This window comes from Salmo salar, chromosome 28 (genome assembly GCF_965601325.2).
Source record: "Salmo salar chromosome 28, fSalSal1, whole genome shotgun sequence".
NCBI classification, from domain to species: Eukaryota; Metazoa; Chordata; class Actinopteri; order Salmoniformes; family Salmonidae; genus Salmo; species Salmo salar.
In genome coordinates, this window is record NC_138318.1 from 44141403 (window position 1) to 44163546 (window position 22144).

Below are 22144 nucleotides of genomic sequence, written 5' to 3' on the forward strand. Positions count from 1 at the left end.
TGGGGTCAACCTTAGTTGGAAAGCAGACTGAATCAGGGTTCCTCTAGGATTTTGCCTGTGCTTAGCTCGATTCCGTTTATTTAAAAAATAAAAATAAAAGCATACCCTGTATTTTGATAAATTGTATATAATATTGATTTATTATTGAAAGGTGGTGTGCTTTCTGGGGCCACGTAACTGCCGTAGCAGCATCCAAGTGAGTGCTTCATTTTGGATGTAGTGAACGAGTAGCTATCAACTATGGAGTCCAAACTTCATCTCAGTTCTACTACAGAAAAGCCAGAGACATCTTGATGACAGCGCACTTCCTGCCTACCTCCCTCCGATGACCACACAAGCCATAAACTTTCTAATGACTCTCATGATGTTGTGGTGTTGTTTTTCTAAATTGGTTATCTTTTTTGTGATTTGAAACGCTTAGAGATTCTTTGAAAAGTACTACATTATATATACAAAAGTATGTGGACATCCCTTCAAATTAGTGGATTCGGTTATTTCAGCCACACCCGTTGCTGACAGGTGTATCAAATCGAGCACACAGCCATGAAATCTGCATAGACAAACATTGGCAATAGAATGGCCTTACTAAAGAGCTCAGTGACTTTCAACAACTACCGAGTTCCAAACTGCGTCAGCACAAGAACTATTCGTTGGGAGCTTCATGAAATTACCGAGCAGCCGCACACAAGCCTAAGATCACCTTGCCCAAGCGTCGGTTGGAGTGGTGTAAAGCTCGCTATTGGACTCTGGAGCAGTGGAAATGCGTTCTCTGGAGGGATTAATCACGTTTCACCATTTAGCAGTCTGACGGATGATTCTGGGTTTGACAGATGCCAGGAAAACACTACCTGCCCCAATGCATAGTGCCAACCGTAAAGTTTGGTGGAGGAGGAATAATGATCTGGGGATGTTTTTCATGGTTCGGGCTAGGCCCCTTAGTCCCAGTGAAGGGAAATCTTAACGTCACAGCATGCAATGACATTCTAGAAGATTCTGTGCTTCCAACTTTGTGGCAACAGTTTGGGAAAGGCCCTTTCCTGTTTCAGCATGACAATGCCCCCCCGTGCACAAAGCAACGTCCATACAGAAATGGTTTGTAGAGATCTGTGTGGAAGAACTTGACTGGCCTGCACAAGGCCCTGACCTCAACCCCATTGAAGACCTTTGGGATGAATTGGAACGCCAACTGTGAGCCAGGCCTAATCACCCAACATCAGTGCCCGACCTCACTAATGCTCTTGTGGCTGAATGGAAGCAAGTCCCCGCAGCAATGTTCCAGTGTAAAGCCTTCCCAGAAGAGTAGAGGCAGTTATAGCGGCAAAGGGAGGACCAACTCCATATTAATGCCCATGATTTTGGAATGAGATGTTCAACAAGCAGGTGTCCACATACTTATATACACTACATAAAAAAAGTATTATTATTTTTACCCATAACATGATACAGCCACCACCATGCTTGAAAATATGGAGAGTGGTACTCAGTGATGTGTTGGATTTGCCCCAAACATAACACTTTGTATTTAGGACTTGAAGATAAATTCTTTGTCAAATAAAGCACATGTAGCAGTTTTACTTTAGTGCCTTATTGCAGACAGGATGCATGTTTTGGAATATTTGTATTATTTACAGGCTTTCTTCTTTTCACTCTGTCATTTGGGTTAGTATTGTGGAGTAACTACAATGTTGTTGATCCATCCTCAGTTTTGTCATGTCACAGCACCTACTCAACAGCCAGTGTAATCCCGTGGCGCGATAATCAAATACCTTAGAAATGCTATTACTTCAATTTCTCAAACATATGACTATTTTTAACCATTTTAAAGACAAGACTCTCGTTAATCTAACCACACTGTCCGATTTCAAAAAGGCTTTAAAACGAAAGCAAAACATTAGATTATATCAGCAGAGTACCCAGCCAGAAATAATCAGACACCCATTTTTCAAGCTAGCATATAATGTCACATAAACCCAAACCACAGCTAAATGCAGCACTAACCTTTGATGATCTTCATCAGATGACAATCCTAGGACATTATGTTATACAATACATGCATGTTTTGTTCAATCAAGTTCATATTTATATCAAAAACCAGCTTTTTACATTAGCATGTGACTAGCATTCCCACCGAACACTTCCGTTGAATTTACTAAATTACTCACGATAAACGTTCACAAAAAACATAATCATTTTAAGAATTATAGATACAGAACTCCTTTATGCACTCGCTATGTCCGATTTTAAAATAGCTTTTCGGTGAAAGCACATTTTGCAATATTCTGAGTAGATAGCCCGGCCATCACAGGCTAGCTATTTTGACACCCACCAAGTGTGGTACTCACCATACTCCGATTTACTATTAGAAAAGTTTGATTACCTTTGCTGTCTTCATCAGAATGCACTCCCAGGACTTCTACTTCAATAACAAATGTTGGTTTGGTCCCAAATAATCCATAGTTATATCCAAATAGCGGCGTTTTGTTCGTGCGTTCAAGACACTATCTGATGGCTAAAGAAGGATGACGCGCCCGACGCGTTTCGTGACAAAACATTTCAAAATATTCCATTACTGTACTTCGAGGCATGTCAACCGCTGTTTAAAATCAATTTTTATGCTATTTTTCTCGTAAAAAAGCGATAATATTCCGACCGGGAGTGGTTGTTTTCGTTCAAAGAGAGAGAAAGTAAACATGGTGTCGGCTCGGGCACGCGCCTCCAGTCTCATTGTTCTCAGATCGACCACTTACAAAATGCGCTAATGTTTTTCAGCCAGGGCCTGCAAAGCCACCATTCAGCTTTCTGGCGCCTTCTGAGAGCCTATGGGAGCGTTAGAAAATGTCATGTCATGCCAGAGATCCCCTGTTTTGGTTAGAGATGATCAAGAAGGCCATGAAATGGTCAGAGAGAGCGCTTCCTGTTTGGAATCTTCTCAGGTTTTGGCCTGCCAAATGAGTTCTGTTATACTCACAGACACCATTCAAACAGTTTTAGAAACTTTAGGGTGTTTTCTATCCAAATCAAACAATTATATGCATATTCTAGTTACTGGGCAGGAGTAGTAACCAGATTAAATCGGGTACGTTTTTATCCGGCCGTGCAAATACTGCCCCCTAGCCCCAACAGGTTAAACTCTGTAACTGTTTTAAAGTCACCATTGACCTTATGGTGAAATCCCTGAGCGGTTTCCTTCCTCTCCGGCAACTGAGTTAGGAAGGACGCCTGTATTTTTGTAGTGACTGGGTGTATTGATACGTCATCCAAAGTGTAATTAATAACTTCACCATGCTCAAAGGAATATTCAATGTCTGCTTTTTTTATTTGTACCAATAGGTGCCCTTCTTTGCGAGGCATTGGAAAACCTCCCTGGTCTTTGTGGTTGAATCTGTGTTTGAAATTCACTGCTCGACTGAGTGACCTTACAGATAATTGTATGTGTGGGGTACAGAGATGAGGTAGTCATTAAAAAAATCTGGTTAAACACTATTATTGCACACAGAGTGAGTCCATGCAACTTATTTTGTGACTTTAAGTGCATTTTTACTCATGAACTTATTTAGGCTTGCCATAACAAAGGGGTTGAATACTTGTTGACTCAAGACATTTCAGCTTTTAATTTGTAAACATTTCTAAAAACATAATTCCACTTTGGGATTATTGTGTGTAGGCCAGTGACACAATCTTAATTTAATACATGTTATATTCAGACTGTGGTAAAATTCAAGGGGTGTGAATACATTCTGAAGGCACTGTCGCTGTTATGACTGGGTAAGCTTCCCTCTCTAACCTCTGTTCTGGTTCTGCATGGATGTTTTCTCCCTCTAGTGTGCGCCCGAATTGACAGTATCCGAAGGGACAGTATGTATGTGTATCACCAAGATGTGGATATCATCAGCGAGTGCCAGCCCTCTACTGGGGTTAGGAAGAAAGGCAAGCAACTGTTGGGATGTGGCCTGTCTGCTGTGGGTGCACCGGCTAACGTGTTTCTCAACGGCTAGGTTCTAACAACAAGACTACCAGCTGTTGTCTGTGCTTCTGGCTACTAAGACAATTTGATGGACTGTCATCATTGCTGATTTCAGAAAATGTACTTGGGTTTATCCTCTGAAAAGCCCAGGATGTTTCAGGGTTTTTACTACTACTAATAATAATATAGGTTTGCTTTGAAATGAAGGACACGTTGGGAGGCATTCGAGGTCGTTTGTAACCTGTAATGTCTAACACCTGATCACAGGTGTTCTCTTCATTTGCAACCCAACGTGTTCTTGAAATGTTCACAGATCTATATACAGAGTATTTTTGATTTCCTAACCAGTGTTCAGCTGCAGTGATTATATGAATATTTCCCATTGTGGTTGATGGTGGAGGTTATCTTCTCAAATCATCCAGTCCTCTAAATGCTACTCAAGTAGTTGAAGACTAAATTATATTGAGACCCTTGTACTTTTCTTAAATAATTCCCTATTTCTTCTAAAATAAGTTTAATTTTAAAAGTATTTGTCACCACACCTTGTTATTGGATTTTCAACTTATTCTAGAAGAAATAGGGAATTATTTAAGAAAGTGCAAAGGTGCCAATATATTTGGTTGCAACTGTATCTGCTGTTGGCCTTGACACTCAGATTTGTCACTGGTGTATTGGAGTACTCTGCCAGTTGTTGACTGATGTCCTCTCCTTCATCACAGTGACTCTGGACGAGAGCAACAGGACATGGGGACGAAGCACCATCTACAAGCCGGAGGAGTTTGATGACGTCAAGAAGGGGATTAAGAAGAAGGGGCGAACGTGGGGACCGAGCTCCGTTCAGACCAAGGAGCGGGGAAACTGTGCTGAAAGGTACAGGACATTAGTGTTCTTTCCATCTCCGTTCAGTATTTCTTCTGTCATCTTCATTGTGTCTGTGTGGGTTGTTTGATGAAACTGACTTGTCCTGGCAGAGTGAGGCCACTATCTGATGGAAACAACCCCTGGTCCACCAGTCTGGGGAAGTCCCAGAAGTCCGTTCCGTTGGCTGCGTTGTTTGCAGAGCAGCAAGGTGAGGGGAAATGTGTCTTCTAATATAATCAGATGGAACACAACAAGACCAATTCTTAGTCCCTGTCAACAGCCTGTCTCTGTCTCGTCCTTCATGTTCAGGGACCAGTAAAGGTGAGATGTGCTTGCCAGATGGATCGGACAACACCAAACCAAAGCAACTGAAGTTCCCCAATCAGGTGTACATCGATCTACCTCTGTGGAAAGATGAGAAGCAGCAGGGGGGCGAGGGGACGGCAGGAGGCTGCCCTGGGGAAAGCCTGGAGGACTCCAGCACCACCTCAGCCAGCTCCACCAGTACCACCCCCCAGCACACCCCCACCAACAGCCTGAAGAGGGCCTCCGCTCGCTGCCGGACAGACACAGTACTCTACGGCTGTGCCTCTATGCTGGCCTCGGTGGCATTGGGCGTTGACCTGCGTGACGTGCTCAAGGCCCCACCGGCAGATGACCCTGAGCCTCAGCCCAGCGTGGAGAAGAAAAAGAAAGAGGGTCTGTTCCAGCGCGCCACACGCTTCCCTGGTGGACGTTCTTCCCATAAGGAGGAGGCAGCCTCTCAAGGCCCCATCAACCTCATCTCCATGTCTTACATCTCAGAGTATAACTCCACCAAGAGCCTCCTGTGGTCAGCCTCGGAGGGGCCAGAGCCCAGCCCTGTGAAGGAAGTGGCCCCTGTCAGCCTGTCGCACCCCAGGCCACAGCCCAGCAGCGGCTCCCAGCCACAGGTTCCAGAGGCGCCCGGCCGCAGGACTCCGGCCTCCCCCCTCCCCCAGCCTGCTACCCCAGAGAAGACTCGCAGTCAAAGCATGGGCTCTCGCCTCCGGAGGAAGAAGTCGGCCATCGTTCAGGACAGTGAGTGAACGTGACATCAGGACCGTGGGTGACACGTAGAGACTGTATATATTTAATGCAGTAGTGTTTAATTGTGAGGTGACGCCACTGTACAAATGATCCGTGAACAATGAAACAGCCTCTGTTTCTCCTTTCTGTCCCCAGCTAACGGTACATCTGGCTCTCTCACAACTTCATCGGGACAGTCTTCCACCATGACCTCTCAGAAGAAGAAGTCTGACAGGGTGGACACCCCTAAGAGAGCAGCCAGTGGGGAGACTGTCACCTCCAGGTCCCGGCCTTTGTCCCTCCGGGGCAAACCCCACTCCTGGGATCTCCTGAGGGGCCGCAACAAAAGCTACTCCCTGGGCCACTATTCTGGAGAGAAGAGCGCCAGGAGCCTCAACATCGTCCTCTCCTCCGCCGAGGTCAAGATGGACTGCTCTCTGCTGGATATGGACACGGAGGGGCAGAAACGTGACTGCACCGTGCCCCTCTGTCGAATTCAGAGCGGCCCCAGTCGCTCCTCCGTCTTTGAACTAGAGAAAAAATTCTTGTCATAGCAGAAATAAACTGCCTTATTACCAGGATCCAATCTCTAAGTAACGTTTATGAGTTGGATCAACAAGTCTTATTTGACATTCCAGGGCATTCCACTGCCCTCCTGTGGTTTTTACCTGAATGTAGGCCACTGCTGCTGAAAACTTTATTTATTCTGTAATATTTTGATAGGTAATTTAATATTGGAAAAATGTGTTTCAATAGCATCAGATTGATTGAACAACGAAGGAACACATTTAATTTTTTGTTGTTGCAGAAATGTTTACATTTTTGTGTGCACACACTGGTTAGGACCATGGCATCTTAAGTTACAAAATGATGCTTACGTTAAAATGTTAATTTGCTTTTGTCTGTGGATCTTTTATTCTCTGTTTTGATTTAATGCTGGTAATTATTTTTTATTGTATTGATTTTGTTTTTATAGTGACAGATAGTGTTTATTTTATGATGAGCTCTGTCCAATGTCTGAGAGGTAATATTGAAGTCAACATGTGGCGCAACTGACAGATTTACAAATGTAGGATCTTAATTTGAGCCAGTTTGATACAGCAGGAAAATAATCCTGCAGCAGGACAGTTCTCCTGCAACAGGGTGATCAAATTAAGGTCCTACATCTGTAACAGCGCAACGAACAACACTGGAGAACCTAGTCTCAACACTGAAACACTAAACCAGGCCTGGTCAGCTTCTACTTTACCACTATACGACAAGCCTTACCAGCAGCTGGACCAGAACCAGTACTGTACATAAAGACTATTCAGCTTTATTAGCTGTTATGGTTTATGTGGAATATGACCATTTGGCTCGAAATCGGTTCACATGGGGGTTAGTCTACCTAGGTTCCTGTGAAAACACTTTTGAGGAACAAAGAGATGGGAATTAAATATATTTCAATACTTGTTTGAGTAACAGTTCAATGCTGTATTCCTTAGCAATCATTTTCATATTAACATAAAAAGCTGACAGGAACTGTCTCTGATGCCACTAGACTACACAAATTGTTATCATCTGAATATTCAGTCCCCATTTAAGCACAATGCAAGTCATTAGTACCGAGCAACAAGTAAAACTGTCCGTAAATATCCAATGTATTGTTGTTCGTCCCCGTTTACAAAGAATGTTAAATCTCTCTTTTTGTAGTTCTGTTTAAATCATGAGCACTTTCTCTTTATTTAAATCAACATTCTTAACAGTACATCCCAGACAGCTGTTGAAGTCAGTACAACTGGAAGAATACCTTTTGTTTTTTTACACTGCCTTTGAGATCAAATCTCATCACTGTCAAAGCTGGAGTCCTTGCTATATCCTGACATGTTAAGCATTCCATTAATTGAACAACAACTTAAGTTTTTTTTTTGCCTTATCTTCCTTTTTATTAGCGTTGTGTTAGCTCTGTGTGGGAGGAAAATGGTTCAAGCGATTGAGACGACAACATACAGTACATACTGATCAAACCTGTTTATCAGTGTTTTTGTTCACACCACAGAATCACAGCATTGTTTTATCTTCATGTATCCCCATGTTAACAGGAATACGTCAGTTGACCTCAACCTTCTTACTTTTATACTCGCAAGCGTACTTAAACCACTTCAAGAATGGCTGTCTGATTAGAATGATAGGTCTTTCAACCAGTGTGAATCCTCAAACCCTCCACATTCTTTCTGGAAATGTAAATCAACTCAAGATGACCATACCAAGCAAATGTGAATCCATACCCTCTTTACCTTGTGTAGTGTCAATGCCTGGAAATCAAGACCAAAATGCCTATTTTTGTTGTCTTAGTATCTTGGAATGGAAATGGTCTGAAATACAGTAATTATGATGAAATAGTATTCTCTGAAATGTTTCATGTTGGGTCTCAAATCAATTAATTAATTATGCTGCAAGTAGTCTCACTGTGGGAGGCACATATTATTTTGCAGACATGCAGTATGACATGTCTTCTCAATAACCTGCGTGGACCAACAGCTGCAATAGTGCTGTGTAGATGTTATGAGGACAAGGCCAAGGAAACTCTGGTGACGTGACCACTTTTCGGACTCCTCTGAGTGTAATAACCTTTAGTAGGATGACTAGGTGGTGATGATGATGATGATGATATCCAGCCTCTGGAGGACCATGTAAGCCAATAGTTTAGTCTCATACAGTACGGCTCATGGCTATGATAGTTTGCACATATAGTATGAGACTAGGCTAGCAGGGCGATTGACAAAGCACAATCATTCCACTCGTGTGAGACATTCAGGCTTCCCGTGCACTGTGCTTGTGTAGTTGGAGTGGTGTTGTACTCAACAAGCTGCACGATACACGGGAAGGAGCTCTGCTGTTGATCTGCAGACAGTCTCTGTGTTGAGGGACAAAACAACGTAATGTCTCCTGTTCCCAAAACTTTCACCAAAGCTCAAAGTTCATGAGACAGATTTTTCATACTGTATTTTTAACCAGCCATTTGGTTTGAAATTATTTAAGTCAAATTGACAAATGTATTTTATTTAAAAAAAGTTTCTGTTACATAGTACCCATGTATATACTTTTCTTTGTGACCTAGTGTATGTACAGTATTCTAGTTTTTTGGTCTCAGAATAAATCACCTGTATGGTGTTTTAAGGAACAAAGTTTACCCCTCAGGAGTGGCTGAGGTTAAATCAGTAAAGAAAATGTATGATTTTTAAAACAAAACATATTATACATGTATAATACACATGGCAGCCCCCCGCACCTCTCTGATTCAGAGGGGTTGGGGTAAATGCAGAAGACACATTTCAGTTGAATGCATTGTTGTACAACTGACTAGGTATCCCACTTTCCCTTCATTTGATGGTTATATGGTTAGAAAAAAACATGCTCTGAGAACATTGGCATTCTGTTACAAATCAATTCAAAACTAAGTCTGAGCATAATAATAGAAAGTTTAATTTCCCTAAATTGTGTGGGGTTAAAACTACTGACGTTGCATGCATGACACTAAATAATGAAATATATTGTATGAGTCTATCCCATGTCATGCTCCATATAGGTTGGTGAAAACGGAACCAAATCTACACTCTTAGAAAAAAAGGTTCTGGATAGAACCATAAAGGGTTCTATGCTTGCTTCATATGTGGCACCCTTAAAGGTTCTATATAGAACCCTCTTGTTGGGTTGTTTGGTCAGAACCCCAGGGGTTCTTCACTGAACCACAACTGGTAACATATAGAACCTTTAGGGGTGCCATATGAAGCAAGCATAGAACCCCTTTTGGTTCTATCCAAAACCTTCTGTTCTAAGACGGTATAGTGATGTTTAAGATACAATATGAGGTAGAATGTAAAGATCAAATTCTCCATCTTACACAAAATGATTTATTGTAAGATCTAATTTTGCAATTTATGAATTGTAGATTTGAATAGTTTTTCTTGACACATGTCCCTTGTGTAAATAAAGATCTCAAGGATATGTTGATCAAAGCAAAATGAGTAGACTATTTGCATTTGAATACAGACAGTGGAATTAATCATTTACATTTTATTTTTAACATTTTGGACACAGACACTTATCCAGAGTGACTTAGTCAGTGCATTCAACTAAGGTAGGTAAAACAACCACATCAATCAACTAAGGTAGGTAAAACACCCACATCAATCAACTAAGGTAGGTAAAACACCCACATCAATCAACTAAGGTAGGTAAAACACCCACATCAATCAACTAAGGTAGGTAAAACACCCACATCAATCAACTAAGGTAGGTAAAACACCCACATCAATCAACTAAGGTAGGTAAAACACCCACATCAATCAACTAAGGTAGGTAAAACACCCACATCAATCAACTAAGGTAGGTAAAACAACCACATCAATCAACTAAGGTAGGTAAAACAACCACATCAATCAACTAAGGTAGGTAAAACAACCACATCAATCAACTAAGGTAGGTAAAACACCCACATCAATCAACTAAGGTAGGTAAAACACCCACATCAATCAACTAAGGTAGGTAAAACACCCACATCAATCAACTAAGGTAGGTAAAACACCCACATCAATCAACTAAGGTAGGTAAAACACCCACATCAATCAACTAAGGTAGGTAAAACACCCACATCAATCAACTAAGGTAGGTAAAACACCCACATCAATCAACTAAGGTAGGTAAAACACCCACATCAATCAACTAAGGTAGGTAAAACAACCATCAGTCAACTAAGGTAGGTAAAACACCCACATATCAGTCAACTAAGGTAGGTAAAACAACCATCAGTCAACTAAGGTAGGTAAAACAACCATCAGTCAACTAAGGTAGGTAAAACACCCACATATCAGTCAACTAAGGTAGGTAAAACAACCATCAGTCAACTAAGGTAGGTAAAACAACCATCAGTCAACTAAGGTAGGTAAAACAACCACATATCAGTCAACTAAGGTAGGTAAAACAACCACGTATCAGTTAACTAAGGTAGGTAAAACAACCACATATCACTCAACTAAGGTAGGTAAAACAACCACGTATCAGTCAACTAAGGTAGGTAAAACACCCACATATCAGTCAACTAAGGTAGGTAAAACAACCATCAGTCAACTAAGGTAGGTAAAACAACCATCAGTCAACTAAGGTAGGTAAAACAACCACATATCAGTCAACTAAGGTAGGTAAAACAACCACGTATCAGTTAACTAAGGTAGGTAAAACAACCACATATCAGTCAACTAAGGTAGGTAAAACAACCACGTATCAGTCAACTAAGGTAGGTAAAACACCCACATATCAGTCAACTAAGGTAGGTAAAACAACCACGTATCAGTCAACTAAGGTAGGTAAAACAACCATCAGTCAACTAAGGTAGGTAAAACAACCATCAGTCAACTAAGGTAGGTAAAACAACCATCAGTCAACTAAGGTAGGTAAAACACCCACATATCAGTCAACTAAGGTAGGTAAAACAACCATCAGTCAACTAAGGTAGGTAAAACAACCATCAGTCAACTAAGGTAGGTAAAACAACCACATATCAGTCAACTAAGGTAGGTAAAACAACCACGTATCAGTTAACTAAGGTAGGTAAAACAACCACATATCACTCAACTAAGGTAGGTAAAACAACCACATATCACTCAACTAAGGTAGGTAAAACAACCACGTATCACTCAACTAAGGTAGGTAAAACAACCACATATCACTCAACTAAGGTAGGTAAAACAACCACGTATCAGTCAACTAAGGTAGGTAAAACAACCACATATCAGTTAACTAAGGTAGGTAAAACAACCACATATCACTCAACTAAGGTCGGTAAAACAACCACATATCAGTCAACTAAGGTAGGTAAAACAACCATCAGTCAACTAAGGTCGGTAAAACACCCACATATCAGTCAACTAAGGTCGGTAAAACAACCACATTTCAGTCAACTAAGGTCGGTAAAACAACCACATATCAGTCAACTAAGGTCGGTAAAACAACCACATATCAGTCAACTAAGGTCGGTAAAACAACCATCAGTCAACTAAGGTCGGTAAAACAACCACATATCAGTCAACTAAGGTAGGTAAAACAACCATCAGTCAACTAAGGTCGGTAAAACAACCACATATCAGTCAACTAAGGTAGGTAAAACCACCATCAGTCATTTCAAGTAAAAACATAATTCAATAAAGCAGCTATCAAAGCTAGTAAGACAAGTGCAAGAAAGAAATTGATTGATTAATTATCTGAATTATGTAATCAACGAATGTAATGAATCAATATCAATGTAATCGAACACAGGAGACTGCACATGAATCCCATTAAAATGACTGTAATTTACTGGTTTTCTATTTCATTCTGTGGGAGCCTGACATACAGGCTTGTTTTGTCCCTCAACACAGACTGCAAATCAACAGCAGAATACCTTCCTGTGTACCTTCCCATGTATCTTCCCGTGTATCTTCCCATGTAGCTTGTTGAGTGCAACACCACTCCAACTACACAAGCCCGTTAGGCAATTAGATATATATATATATATCTAGACATTCAGGCTTCCCGTGCACTGTGCTTGTGTAGTTGGAGTGGTGTTGTACTCAACAAGCTGCACGATACACGGGAAGGAGCTCTGCTGTTGATCTGCAGACAGTCTCTGTGTTGAGGGACAAAACAAGCTACGGTCTCCCACCTAGTCTCATGCTGTGCAGTCATTGGTGTCTACTCATGGTTTTATGTACAACATTTGGCACCAAAGCAGTCAGTGAAGGATCCTAAAGTGCATCCCTGTGCAGTACCTGAGATAATAGTGGATACGTCAGTGTATACTTCTGGACTGGTTAGGTTGTCACAGTATCATGGGGCTACATTTTACCCTGCAGGAGGAAATAACACAGAGGAGAGAAACTTTAAAATGTCCCAAAGCTAAAACCGAAAACAAATCCGTTTGGCTTTACACATGTCAATGATCTAAAAATAACGAACAAGGTAGTTCTTAATTCAAAGGGAAGATTTGACAAAGCTAGGGCACGACTCACCGCATCTGAATATCTCTGGGGAGAGATTTCTCTCCCTGATGACGGTTAATACTTTCCCCTCAGTTTATCATCTTTTGTCCTGGCCGACAACCTTTTTTTAACAGCCTTTCTCCCCTGACTCCCTGGGGTCAACACTGACTGTACAACCGGTCTACATACTAAGGCCAGACTCCCGTTTTGGTACTCACACTTTCCATTGGACAAAGTATTGTTGGTCGTTGGCAGAGTTGGCATGTTGCTTCCAGTGCAAGACACTTCTGTAGTCCAGGGAGTGGAATTTCACCTCCTGTGGGGCGAAGACATCTAGAGGAGTATACTTTGCCTGAAATGGAGACCAGTGTCATGAAGCAAGACTTTTTCACCTAACTGTAAGAAAGATACACATTTAAGGCATTTGATATTCATGCAACATGCATCATGTTGAATATTAAGACGGGACTTACTCTGTGAGCAGCGACTGAGGAAGAACAGCAGTAGAACAGGGATCAGGACGAATGCACTGTGTGTATTGTTGTGAAATTGTTAGATATTACTGCACTGTTGGAGCTAGAAACACAAGCATTTCGCAACACCCGCAATAACATCTGCTTAACATGTATGTGACCAATAAAATTAGATTTTGATTTGATTCCATGTTAGCTGTAGTAAGGTATTATGACCTACAGACCTGGCTCAGCAATGTGCCTGACATACAGACCTGGCTCAGCACTGTACCTGACATACAGACCCGGCTCAGCACCGTACCTGACATACAGACCCGGCTCATCACCGTACCTGACATACAGACCCGGCTCATCACCGTACCTGACATACAGACCTGGCTCAGCTCTGTACCTTCTAGAAAAAAGAAACGCACACCTATAAAGGCGAGGTGCTGGCTAGCGGAGTAGAAAACTAGAAAATAAGGGAAAGCCGCACACTCTAAGAGCTCAGATGCATCTGAGCTCTTAGAGTGTGCGGCTTTCCCTTATTTTCTACTCAGCTCTGTACCTGACATACAGACCTGCCTCAGCTCTGTGCCTGACAGCTCTGTGCCTGACATACAGACCTGCCTCAGCTCTGTGCCTGACAGCTCTGTGTCTGACATACAGACCCGGCTCATCACTGTACCTGACATACAGACCTGCCTCAGCTCTGTGTCTGACATACAGACCCGGCTCATCACTGTACCTGACATACAGACCTGGCTCAGCTCTGTGCCTGACATACAGACCTGGCTCATCACTGTACCTGACATACAGACCTGCCTCAGCTCTGTGCCTGACAGCTCTGCGCCTGACATACAGACCTGCCTCAGCTCTGTGCCTGACAGCTCTGTGCCTGACATACAGACCTGCCTCAGCTCTGTGCCTGACAGCTCTGTGCCTGACAGCTCTGTGTCTGACATACAGACCTGCCTCAGCTCTGTGCCTGACATACAGACCTGCCTCAGCTCTGTGCCTGACATACAGACCTGCCTCAGCTCTGTGCCTGACAGCTCTGTGCCTGACAGCTCTGTGCCTGACATACAGACCTGCCTCAGCTCTGTGTCTGACATACAGACCTGCCTCAGCTCTGTGCCTGACATACAGACCTGCCTCAGCTCTGTGCCTGACATACAGACCTGCCTCAGCTCTGTGCCTGACAGCTCTGTGCCTGACAACAAACTGACATTGATTTTGTAGTTCATATTTACAATAAATCGTCCCACTTATGAAGATAGAGAAGAAACTTTGTGATAATATAAATTAGCAATATGAATGTACAGTATGTAACCCCTACTGCACTGTCATGTATATACTCAATGCTACTGCACTGTCATATGTATATACTGAACACTACTGAATATTATATGCTATATATACAAAAGCATGTGGACACCCCTTCAAATGAGTGGATTCAGATATTTATGCCACACCCTTTGCAGACAGGTGTATAAAATCGAGCACACAGCGATGCAATCTCCATAGACAAATATTGGCAATAGAATGGCACATACTGAAGGGCTCAGTGACTTTCAACATGGCACCGTCATAGGATGCCACCTTTCCAACAAGTCAGTTCGCCACATTTCTGCCCTGCTGGAGCTTCCCCGGCCAACTGTAAGTGCTGCTTCTGGAACCAACGTCAGCACAAGAACTGTTCATCAGGAGCTTCATGAAATGGGTTTCCATGGCCGAGCAGCTGCACACAAGCCTAAAATTACCATGTGCAATGCCAAGCATCAGCTGGAGTGGTGTAAAGCTCACCGCCATGGGACTCTGGAGCAGTGGAAATGCATTCTCTGGAGTGATGAATCACGCTTCACCATCTGGCTGTCCGACGAATCTGGGTTTGGCGGATGCCAGGAGAATGCTACCTGCCCGAATGCATAGTGCCAACTGTAAAGTTTGGTGGAGGAGGAATAGTGGTTTGGGGCTGTTTTTCATGGTTTGGGGAAGGGCCCTTAGTTTCAGTGAAAGGATTTTTTTACGCTACAGCATAAAATGACATTCTAGACAATCCTGTGCTTCCAACTTTGTGGCAACCAGGCCTAATCGAGCCAGGCCTAATCGCCCAACATCAGTACCCGACCTCACTAATGCTCATGGCTTGAACACAGGGCATGGAACAGATGAAAAGCTGACCTTTACCATAATTCCTCACTCCACACTTCAACTTTGTAGTAATTACCATTTATGGCAATTTGTCCACACCTGTGACAAAGCATAAATTAATTAACCCCAATAACCTTCAGAGTCAAAGGAGACTTTGCAGTTGATCAAAACGTACTACCTTTTGCATTATCATAAAAATACCAATGATTCTATATAAGATGTGCTATGATTCGTTTTATGAAAGTATATAATATCCCATTCTGTTCTATATTATGAATATCCCCATGTGGAAACGATGGTGATTCAGAAGTTTTCAAGAATATTCAATGAATGTGCAGGCATTAGAAGGGTTAAGAAGAATGCTTTTGTTGAAGAATCCTGACAACCATTGACCTGGTTGCCTTGGAGCCATTTTGGAGCGTCCCCAGCTGTTCTATCCCAGCACAGTTTCACGGCGGCCGTCCTTTCTCCACCTGCTCCCCCTGAGAGCCAAGCTTTCGTAACGGCCCTGAGACTCCCACTTCACATCGATTCTCAGAGCTAGATCAACGGGAATATCTGATTTTACTTTTTCACTGGTAGGAATTAAAGGCAGTGGAATTGGCTCCTCTTACTGGAAGCTATTCTAGGGGCCTCTTCCTGATGCACAGTTAGGCCATCCCATTTAGAGAAAACAGGTAGTGCCTGCTTAAAATGTAAAACAAAAGCAAACAGACATCCGGCATTTCTTCCTTATTTAGTAGTAGTGAGGTACTTTGTGAGGTAGCGAGAGACTGAAAAACAGCTTCTACCTCAAGGCCATCAGACTGTTAAACAGCCATCACTAACATTGAGTGGCTGCTGCCAACATACTGACTCAACTCTAGCCACTTTAATAATGGAAAAATAGAGGTAATAAATGTATCACTAGCCACTTTAAACAATGCCACTTATATAATGTTTACATACCCTACATTACTAATCTCGTGTATATACTGTACTCTATACCATCTACTACATCTTGCCTATGCTGTTCGGCCATCACTCATTCATATATTTTTATGTACATATTCTTATTCATTCCTTTACACTTGTGTGTATAAGGTAGTTGTGAAATTGTTAGGTTAGATTACTTGTTAGATATTACTGCATGGTCGGAACTAGAAGCACAAGCATTTCACTACACTCGCATTAACATCTGCTAACCATGTGTATGTGACAAATAACATTTGATTTGATTTATTGCCTTTTAAGGTCTGCTCCACTATTCATTCAATTCTACCTGTTGCTTGGCTTGGTTGAAATATATACTTCCCTTCTACAGTAGATTCTCAAAAATGTATGTACATTTTAAAGTATTTTGTCTGTAATGTCTTTCGTTATATGTCGGACCCCAGTAAGACTAGCTGTCGCCAACGCTTAAAGGCTAGTAAAACTAAATGCATGTTTTTCAACCGATCGCTACCCGCCCGCCCGACTAGCATCACTACTCTGGATGGTTCTGACTTAGAATATGTGGACAACTACAAATACCTAGGTGTCTGGATAGACTGTAAACTCTCCTTTCAGACTCATATTAAACATCTCCAATCCAAAATTAAATCGGCTTCCTATTTCGCAACAAAGCCTCCTTCACACACGCCACCAAACATACCCTCGTAAAACTGACTATCCTACCAATCCTCGACTTCAGCGATGTAATTTACAAAATAGCCTCCAACACTCTACTCAGCAAACTGGATGCAGTCTATCACAGTGCCATCTGTTTTGTCACCAAAGCCCCATATACCACCCACTGTGACCTGTATGCTCTCGTCGGCTGGCCCTTGCTACATATTCGTCGCCAGACCCACTGGCTCCAGGTCATCTATAAGTCTTTGCTAGGTAAAGCCCCGCCTTATCTCAGCTCACTGGTCACAATAACAACACCCACCCGTAGCACGCGCTCCAGCAGGTATATCTCACTGGTCACCACCAAAGCCAACACCTCATTTGGCCGCCTTTCCTTCCAGTTCTCTGCTGCCAATGACTGTAACGAATTGCAAAAATTGCTGAAGTTGGAGACATATCTCCCTCACTAACTTTAAACATCAGCTATCTGAGCAGCTAACCGATTGCTGCAGCTGTACATAGCCCAACTGTAAATAGCCCATCCAATCTACCTATCTCATCCCCATATTGTTTTTATTTACTTTTTTGCACACCAGTATTTCTACTTGCACATCATCTGCATATGTATCACTCCAGTGTTAATTTGCTAAATTGTAATTACTTTGCTACTATGACCTATTTATTGCCTTACCTCACGCAATTTGCACAAACTGTATATATACTTTTTTTTCCTATTGTGTTATTGACTGTACGTTTGCTTATTCAATGTGTAACTCTGTGTTGTTGTTTGTGTCGCACTGCTTTGCTTTATCTTGGCCAGGTCGCAGTAAATGAGAACTTTTTCTTACCTGGTTAAATAAAGGTAAAATAAAAACAAAAAAAAATTACAAAAATTCGGCATCAGCTAATGGGGATTCTAATAAGTTAAATACGTTTAAATTAATTTACATGAAAATGTCATTCAGCCTTCTCTGCAAGCATAACAATTTGTTTGATGTTTAAAATCTGTATTAACATAGTAATTACATTAATACATTTAATTCGCTTTTATTGTATATGTCACGGTTGTCGAAAGGAGGAGCGGACCAAAGTGCAGCGTGTGTCGTTCCACATTTTATTTATACTGTGAAACTATGCAATACATAAACATAAACTAGAGAACAAAACAACAAACCGTGACGCAGAGGTGAAACATACACTACTCAAATCAAATTTATTTGTCACATACACATGGTTAGCAGGTGTTAATGCAAGTGTAGCGAAATGCTTGTGCTTCTAGTTCCGACCATGCAGTAATATCTAACAAGTAATCTACCAATTCCACAACAACTACCTTGTACACACAAGTGTAAAGGAATGAATACGAATATGTACATAAAGATATATAAATGAGTGATGGCCGAACGGCATAGGCAAGATGTAATAGATGGTATGGAGTACAGTATATACATATGAGATGAGTATTGTAGGGTATGAAAATATATAAAGCAGCATTGTTTAAGGTGGCTAGTGATACATTACATCAGGATGGCAAGATGCAGTAGATGGTATAGAGTACAGTATATACATATGAGATAAGTAATGTAGGTTATGAAAACATTATATAAAGTGGCATTGTTTAAAGTGGCTAGTGATACATCTAATTACATCAAGATGGCAAGATGCAGTAGATGGTATGGCGTACAGTATATACATGTGAGGTGAATAATGTAGGTTATGGGGAACGGCACCTCTGTACCTTCAGGCTCTGATCAGGCCCTACACCCAAACAAGGGCACTGCGTTCATCCACCTCTGGCCTGCTCGCCTCCCTACCTCTGAGGAAGCACAGTTCCAGCTCAGCCCAGCCAAAACTGTTCGCTGCTCTGGCACCCCAATGGTGGAACAAGCTCCCTCACGACGCCAGGACAGCGGAGTCAATCACCACCTTCCGGAGACACCTGAAACCCCACCTCTTTAAGGAATACCTAGGATAGGATAAAGTAATCCTTCTAACCCCCCCCCCCTTAAAAGATTTAGATGCACTATTGTAAAGTGGTTGTTCCACTGGATATCATAAGGTGAATCCACCAATTTGTAACTCGCTCTGGATAAGAGCGTCTGCTAAATGACTTAAATGTAAATGTAAATATTATCTAATATAAAGTGGCAAGTGATAAATTGATGACATCAATTTTTACATTATGAAAGTGGGTGGAGTTGAGTCAGTATGTTGGCAGAAGCCACTCAATGTTAGTGATGGCTGTTTAACAGTCTGATGGCCTTGAGATAGAAGCTGTTTTTCAGTCTCTCGGTCCCAGCTTTGATGCACCTGTACTGACCTCGCCTTCTGGATGTTAGCGGGGTGAACAGGCAGTGGCTCGGGTGGTTGCTGTCCTTGATGATCTTTTTGGCCTTCCTGTGACATTGGGTGGTGTAGGTGTCCTGGAGGGCAGGTATTGATGTGTACACCGAGGAACTTAACTTCCCACCATCTCCACTACTGTCCCGTCAATGTAGATAGGGGGCTGCTCGCTCTGCTGTTTCCTGAAGTCCACGATCATCTCTTTTGTTTTGTTGACATTGAGTGCGAGGTTATTTTCCCGACACCACACTCCGAGGGCCCTCACCTCCTCCCTGTAGGCCGTCTCATCGTTGTTGGTAATCAAGCCTACCACTGTAGTGTCGTCTGCAAACTTGATGATTGAGTTGGATGCGTGCATGGCCACGCAGTCATGGGTGAACAGGGAGTACAGAAGAGGGCTGAGAACGCACCCTTGTGGGGACCCAGTGTTGAGGATCAGCGGGGTGGAGATGTTGTTACCTACCCTCACCACCTGGGGGCGGCCCATCAGGAAGTCAATGACGAGTTTGGAGTGTACTATGGTGTTAAATGCTGAGCTGTGACCTATTGGGGCGGTAAGCAAACTGGAGTGGGGCTAGGGTGTCAGGTAGGGTGGAGGTGATATGGTTCTTGACTAGTCTCTCAAAGCACTTCATGATGATGGAAGTGAGTGCTACAGGGCAGTAGTTATTTAGCTCAGTTACCTTAGCTTTCTTGGGAACAGGAACAATGGTGGCCCTCTTGAAGCATGTGGGGACAGCAGACTGGGATAAGGATTGATTGAATATGTCTGTAAACACACCAGCCAGCTGGTCTGCACATGCTCTGAGGATGCGGCTGGGGATGCCGTCTGGGCCTGCAGCCTTGCGAGGGTTAACACGTTTAAATGTTTTACTCACGTTGGCTGCAGTGAAGGAGAGCCCACAGGTTTTGGTAGTGGGCTGTGTTAGTGGCACTGTATTGTCCTCAAAGCGAGCAAAACATTTGTTTAGTCTGTCTGGGAGCAAGGCATCGTGATCCGCGACGGGGCTGATTTTTCTTTTGTAGTCCGTGATTGACTGTAGACCCTGCCACATACCTCTCGTGTCTGAGCCGTTGAATTACAACTCCACTTTGTCTCTGTACTGACGCTTAGCTTGTTTGATTGCCTTGCGGAGGGAATAGCTACACTGTTTATATTCGGTCATGTTTCCGGTCACTTTGCCCTGATTAAAAGCAGTGGTTCGCGCGTTCAGTTTTGCGCGAATGCTGCCATCAATCCACGGTTTCTGGTTGGGGAATGTTTTAATAGACGCAGTTGGTACGACATCACCAATGCACTTGTTAATGAACTCGTACACCGAGTCAGCGTATTCGTCAATGTTGTTGTTCGCAGCAATGCGGAACATATCCCAGTCCACATGATCGAAGCAATCTTGAAGCGTGGAATCCGATTGGTCGGACCAGCGTTGAACAGACCTGAGAGCGGGAGCTTCCTGTTTTAGTTTCGGTCTATAGGCTGGGAGCAACAAAATGGAGTCGTGGTAAGCTTTTCCAAAGGGAGGGCGGAGGAGGGCCTTATATGCGTTGCGGAAGTTAGAATAACAGTGGTCTAGGGTTTTGACTGCCCTTGTAGCACATCTGATATGCTGATAGAATTTCGGGAACCTTGTTTTCAGATTAGCCTTGATAAAATCTCTGGCTACAATAAATGCAGCCTCAGGATATGTGGTTTCCAGTTTACATAGAGTCCAATGAAGTTCTTTCAGGGCCGTCGATGTGTCTGCTTGGGGGGTGGATATACACGGCATTTGATAGTGAGGAATTCTAAGTCAGGTGAACAAAATGACTTGAGTTCCTGTATGTTGTTATGATCACACCACGTCTCGTTAATCATAAGGCATACACCCCCGCCCTTCTTCTTACCAGAGAGATGCTTGTTTCTGTCGGCGCAATGCGTGAATAAACCAGGTGGCTGTACCGACTCAGATAGCGTGTCTCAAAGGAGCCATGTTTCCGTGAAACAAAGAACGTTACAGTCTCGGATGTCTCTCTGGAATGCTACCCTTGCTCGGATTTCGTCTACCTTGTTGTCAAGAGACTGCACATTGGCGAGTAGTATGCTCGGGAGTGGTGCGCGATGTGCCCGTCTACGGCGCCTGACCAGAAGACCACTCTGTCTGCCCCTTCTTCTGCGGCGCCGTTGTTTTGGCTCGCCGGCTGGGATCCAATCCATTGTCCTGGGTGGTGGGCCAAACAGAGGATCCGCTTCGGGAAAGTTGTATTTCTGGTCGTAATGTTGGTGAGTTGACGTTGCTCTTATATCCAATAGTTCCTCCTGACTGTATGTAGTAAAACCTAAGATTACCTGGGGTAACAATGTAAGAAATAACACACAAAAAAGCAAAATACTGCATAGTTTCCTAGGAACGCGAAGCGAGGCGGCCATCTTTGTCGGCGCCGGAAGTAAGTAACCTCCTCAAAAACAATCTCCCACAAACCCAGGTGGAAAAAAAACCCTACTTAAGTATGATCTCCAATTAGAGACAACGAGGACCAGCTGTTTCTAATTGGAGATCATCCCAAACAAAACCAACATAGAAATACAAAACTAGAACATGAACATAGAAGGCTCCGGGCTGCAGGCCGTCTCAGGAGGTTCCGGGCTGCAGGCCGTCTCAGGAGGTTCCGGGCTGCAGGCCGTCTCAGGAGGTTCCGGGCTGGGAACTGTCGCCGGAAGCTCCGGACTGGGAACTGTCGCCGGAAGCTCCCGACTGGGA

The 22144-nt window shown here is 43.0% G+C and overlaps 1 protein-coding gene across 2 annotated transcripts in view; it reads left to right on the top strand.

Moving 5' to 3' along the window:
• LOC106610814 (mitogen-activated protein kinase kinase kinase 21) overlaps positions 1–8251 on the top strand; it is a 34501-nt gene extending 26250 nt beyond the window's left edge. The window contains exons 7-11 of one of the 2 annotated variants that reach the window (XM_014210420.3): positions 3823–3927; positions 4684–4834; positions 4936–5033; positions 5135–5884; positions 6029–8251. In XM_014210420.3, coding sequence (XP_014065895.3) covers positions 3823–3927; positions 4684–4834; positions 4936–5033; positions 5135–5884; positions 6029–6426 — 1502 coding nt within the window. In that variant the 3' untranslated portion in view covers positions 6427–8251. The remainder of the gene's footprint in view (positions 1–3822; positions 3928–4683; positions 4835–4935; positions 5034–5134; positions 5885–6028) is intronic. The other variant, XM_014210430.3, reaches the window with a different exon arrangement.
• Positions 8252–22144: the final 13893 nt, after the last annotated feature.